The sequence below is a fragment of the Priapulus caudatus genome, unplaced genomic scaffold (genome assembly GCF_000485595.1).
Source record: "Priapulus caudatus unplaced genomic scaffold, Priapulus_caudatus-5.0.1 Scaffold30, whole genome shotgun sequence".
Lineage (NCBI taxonomy): Eukaryota > Metazoa > Priapulida > Priapulimorpha > Priapulimorphida > Priapulidae > Priapulus > Priapulus caudatus.
This window is the reverse complement of record NW_014577091.1, coordinates 673,988-679,812: the sequence shown is the minus strand read 5'-3', so window position 1 is coordinate 679,812 and position 5,825 is coordinate 673,988. Positions and strand designations below refer to the sequence as shown.

The 5,825-nt window shown below is 53.1% G+C and overlaps 1 protein-coding gene across 1 annotated transcript in view; it reads right to left on the bottom strand.

Moving 5' to 3' along the window:
• LOC106815960 (acetyl-coenzyme A synthetase 2-like, mitochondrial) overlaps positions 1-5,825 on the bottom strand; it is a 21,713-nt gene that overhangs the window by 442 nt on the left and 15,446 nt on the right. The window contains exons 13-14 of the mRNA XM_014820500.1: positions 4,217-4,338; positions 3,203-3,502 (exon numbers count right to left, since the gene is read on the bottom strand). Of these exons, the coding sequence (XP_014675986.1) occupies positions 3,266-3,502; positions 4,217-4,338 (359 nt within the window). The 3' untranslated portion in view covers positions 3,203-3,265. The remainder of the gene's footprint in view (positions 1-3,202; positions 3,503-4,216; positions 4,339-5,825) is intronic.

Sequence of the window (5,825 nt, the reverse complement as noted above, 5' to 3'; positions counted from 1 at the left end):
GACACACACACACACACACACACACAACACACACACGCGCGCGCACACACACACACGCACTCACACACACACACGCACACACACACACACACACGCACACACCACCACGCCCTCACACACACACACACACACACACACACACACACACACACACACACACACACACACACACGCCGTTACTCACACCCACACCTAAGCACACACTCACGGTCGACCCACCACCACGCACTAACCACACGCCAACCCACACCTAAGCAACACACTCACGGTCACCCACACACCCTTAACCACACCCACACCCCACACAGACACCCTTTACCCTCACCCACACCCATCACCACACCGTCACCCTTTACACCTCACCCACACACCCTCACCGTCACCCTCACTGCTCACCCTCACCGTTACCCTCACCTACACACTCACCCACACCCTCACCCTCACCATGCATCCACACACGCCTCACAGTAAACCGTCGACCATTCATCACACACCTCTCACAAGTAACCGTCACCATCACCACAACCCTCACAGTCACCGTCACATCATCCACAGCACCCTCACAGTAACCTGTACACCATCATCCACACACCCTCACATAACCGTCACCATCATCCACACACCCTCACAGTAACGTCACCATCATGCCACACACTGGCCTCACAGTTACCGTCACGCATCATCCGACACACCCTCACATTAACCGTTCACCATTCATCCACACACCCTCACAGTAACCGTCACATCAATCACAACACCCTCACAGTAACCGTACCATCATCCAGCACAACCCCTCACCAGCTACTACCGCTCGACCATCATCCACACACCCTCACATCACCGTCACCATGCATCCACACACCCTCACATTAACCGTTCATATCACACACCCTCACTTCCACGCTCTCCCTCACTCCACACCCTCACCGTTAACCTTCAACCTACACACTGCTTCACTCACACCACACCCCACACCCGACCCACACCCTCACCGTTAACCTCACCACACACTCTCATCACACCCACACCCACCACCCTCACCCACCCTCCCGTTAACCTCACCTAACACACCCTCACCACACCCACACCCACCACCTCACCCACACCCTCACCTCACCCACACCCTCACCCCACCCTCACCCTCACCCTCCACCTCACCCACACACCCTCACCATCACTCACACACCCTCACCGTGACCCTCACCCACACACCCTTACCACACCCCTAACCCACACACTCATCCACACCCTCACCTTTACCTCACCCACACACCAACCACACTCACCCACACACTTTCACCCCACACCCTCACCCCGTTACCCTCACCCACACCCTAACCCTCACCCACACACTCACCGTCACCACGCCACACTCACCGTTACCCCACACGACACCCTAACCACACACTCACCGTTACCCTCCCATCACCCTCACCCTCACCCACACACCCTCACCCTCACAGCTCAGTCACACACCTGTCACGTCCACCACCCTCACCCACCACCACACACCTTACCCATACACCCTCACCTCCCCTCACCCTTCCCTCACACTCACCATACCCCCTCACCCTCCCCTCACACTCACCACAACACCACTCACACCCACACACCCTCATCCTGCACGATCGCGGGGCTGGGTGTGCGGCGCGGTGCGGCGTGACACACCTGAATGCCGCGTGATGCGATTACGCTGCCGCAGCTCTTTGCCCAGCAAACGCGCGAGATTGGCTTCCTAATTCGATTTGTCCGCGGAAATCATCAGCTATATTCTACGATTACGAGAAACACGGCGCAGATAAGTGTGACGTCACCGCGCCCATCCGCTCTCTCGGCGCATGCGCGCGTATCCATATATACGTGTATAGCTGGTCGACAGCGTGTCCTCCTGAGTCGGGGCGTGGCGTGTTCATCATGAGAAGTTGAAATGTTGGGCTGATGCCTTCGTGGTGGTGGCTAGTGGTGGTGGGGGCTCAGTGGGTGGCTGGCAGGCGGTGGTGGTGGTGGTGTGGTGGCGGTGTGTGGTGGTGTGTGGTGGTGGTGGTGGTGCGGTGTGGTGTGGTGGTGGTGGCGGCGGTGACGGTGGTGCTGGTGCTAGTGGTGATGGGGGTGGCGGGTGTTAAGCGGCGGGCTGGTGGTGGTGTCGTGGGTGGTGTCCGTAAGGGGGATGCAAGGCTGATGGCAGTGATGGAGGAAGAGTTGTTGTGCAGGAGTGTTGAGGCTGGGACTGTGAGGATAGCGTGAACGTATATGAAAAACTAAAATTGCAGAGAAAGGAAATTTGGCACATTAAAATGAACGATCGATAAAGTTATGCGATCGAATATTTTATTGATTTAAAATGGTGCTACACTATATTGAGCGGCATATGAGTAAACAGCAGTCTATGAGTAAACACTATTCACATAAATATATTAATATATATATATATATATATATATACATAATAGATATATATACATACATATATAGGTAGACAACATTCTCTGGGTAAGTGCTACTCTCAGGCGAACAACGGCGGTTCTATGGGGAGATATTTCCCTATAGGTATGTACTAAGCATGAAGTCAATTAACAGTACATTACAGGTAAACAGCGTTAAGCGTACGTCACTCAGTCACGGCTCTACGCCAATATAACGCTTCGCTGATTACCGCATTCAGATTCTCCTTCCTCTCACATGTCGATTTTCATTTCGAACAAAACTCGTCGGCGAAATCGCACAGGGAGGCGATCTAAGCGCTTCGCTAAGCGCGCCAGCAGAAAGCGGGCTCGGCCGCGGGCGTTACGATCACACGCTTAGAATGCGAATATGTCGAATACTTCAATATTTAAACACTTCACGACACCAGGCGTCGCGTCCTAGCGCCGAGTCTACATGCTGATTGCACTCGACACGGGTATAAAACGGCGAACGCTTTATGCGTGGGGTAAACAAATAGAATAGGCCGGCTCTTAAAGGATAGCCCGGAGAGAGCGTGGTTCTAGTGATAGACAGCGATACGGTTTGCAAACAATAGAGCAGCTTCCGTGGCAGACCGATTAACGGATTTGTCCGAGGATGACGCGCGTGGCGGGACTACGGATGTGGCTGGTCGATTGAAGCCAAACTCCACCACGACTCTCCCCTCTTTGTGCACTACCCCCTCACGACTCACAATACCTGCGCACTCATGCGCGCATCAATCGCTTAAAGAAAACGATTACTCCGACCGAATTTTTTGCCTATCTCATCGGCCTAGCGAAGCCATTTTCATGGAAACCAGCTACTCTTCCCCCTTATTACGCTTAGTCCTCTCTTGCCCGCCGTTAGTGTACTTCTTCTTCAGCATCTCCTGCAGCTTCTTCTCAATCGGGGCGTGGTTTGCGATGAGCATCGGCACGACGCTGGGGTCGGCGAGGGTCGACACGTCGCCCAGCTCATCGCCGCGGTTAGCCGCGATCTTGCGCAGGATGCGGCGCATGATCTTACCCGAGCGAGTCTTCGGCAGTCCCGGAGTGATCTGCGAAGGGAAACGAAACGGGTCGTGCGCTTGTACTGAACACACAGAGAGGCGGGTCACTGAGGAACAATGATGGGTCAACGCTTGTGCTGAACACACAGAGAGGAGGGCCATCGAGGAACAACGAGGGATCAACGTTGGGGCTGAACACACAGAGAAGAGGGTCACTGAGGAACAATGACGGGTCAACGCTGGTGCTGAACACACAGAAAGAGAAGGGTCGTGTAGAAACAACGATGGATCAACACTGGGGCTGAACAATATAGAGAGAAGGGTCATTGAGGAACAATGATAGATCAACACTAATTCAAAACATACGGAGAGGAACAATGATAAATCAACACTAATGCAAAACATACGGAGAGGAACAATGGTAGATCAACACTAATGCAAAACATACAGAGAGGAACAATAATAGATCAACACTAATGCAAAACATACAGAGAGGAACAATGATAGATCAACACTAATGCAAAGCATAGGGAGAGGTTTGTAAAGGAACAACAACAGATCAACGCTGGTGCTGGACATACAGAGAGAAGGTTCGCAGTGGAACAGTGCGAGAGTGTGGATATACGGCGGACAAGTACGTGGACATGGGACGAGTGTGTGGAGCTGGTGGAATGTGGGTGCAAGAGGTTTGTGTAAGGGGCTGCTGGTGTGTGCGTGTGGGGGTAAGGGTGTGGAATACGGATGTGGGGCAGCACCACTCACCTGTATGCACTCTGGTGCAGCAAAGCTGCCAATTTGTTTCTTCACCATTGACTTCAACTCAGTGATGATCTCATCCGTGTCCTTCTGCACATCTTCCATGAGTGTAACAAATGCGTACACACCTGCAAGTAGTGAAGATTGAGGGGTGATGCTGCTGCTAGCTACTGCCAAAGCCCAACAAAATTAATTATTAGAAATTTAAGTTTCAAAATCTTGAGATTTTTAAACGAACCAATCGAAGTGTCGAATTAAAGCGATTTATAATGAACTTTTTACAGGTTAGAAAAGATGAGATACTGAATTGATTTTTTTATATATAAATTCTATAATTATTACACCCATCAGTAGGATGGAGTCAATAAACTAGAATACAGAGTATTGGGTGTTGAAATGGTGCTCTGACTTTCTGATCCCCTCTCCTCCCACAAGGGACCCAACTTTGCTCTTTATTGGTTACTGGACACCTGACACCACCTCGGAAGACTACCTTTCCTCCTCACTGGGTACTGGACAACATACACCATATTGAGAGACCACCTTCAGCCCTCACTGGGTACTGGACAACATACACCATATTGAGAGACCACCTTTTAACCTCACCTACACACTCTCACTCACACCCACACCCACACCCTCACCCACACCCTCACCGTTAACCTCACCTACACACCCTCACCCACACCCACACCCACACCCTCACCCACACCCTCACCCTCACCCACACCCTCACCCTCACCCTCACCCTCACCGTCACCCACACACCCTCACCATCACCCACACACCCTCACCGTGACCCTCACCCACACACCCTTACCACACCCTAACCACACACTCATCCACACCCTCACCTTTACCCTCACCCACACACCACACACTCACCCACACACTCTCACCCACACACTTTCACCCACACACCCTCACCGTTACCCTCACCCACACCCTAACCCTCACCCACACACTCACCGTCACCCACGCACACTCACCGTTACCCACACCGACACCCTAACCACACACTCACCGTTACCCTCCCATCACCCTCACCCTCACCCACACACCCTCACCCTCACCATCAGCCACACACCGTCACCGTCACCATCACCCACACACCCTCACCACACCCTTACCCATACACCCTCACCCTCCCCTCACCCTCCCCTCACACTCACCCATACACCCTCACCCTCCCCTCACACTCACCACACACACACTCACACCCACACACCCTCATCCTGCACGATCGCGGGCTGGGTGTGCGGCGCGGTGCGCGTGACACACCTGAATGCGCGTGATGCGATTACGCTGCGCAGCTCTTTGCCCAGCAGACGCCGAGATTGGCTTCCTAATTCGATTTGTCCGCGGAAATCATCAGCTATATTCTACGATTACGAGAAACAGGCGCAGATAAGTGTGACGTCACCGCGCCATCCGTCTCTCGGCGCATGCGGGTATGCCATATATACGTGTATTAGCTGGTCGACAGTGTCCTCCTGAGTCGGGGCGTTGTGTCATCATGAGAAGTTGAAATGTTGGGCTGATGCCTGGTGGTGGTGGTGGTAGTGGTGGTGGTGGTGGTGGTGGCGGCGGTGGTGGTGGTGGTGGTGGTGGCGGC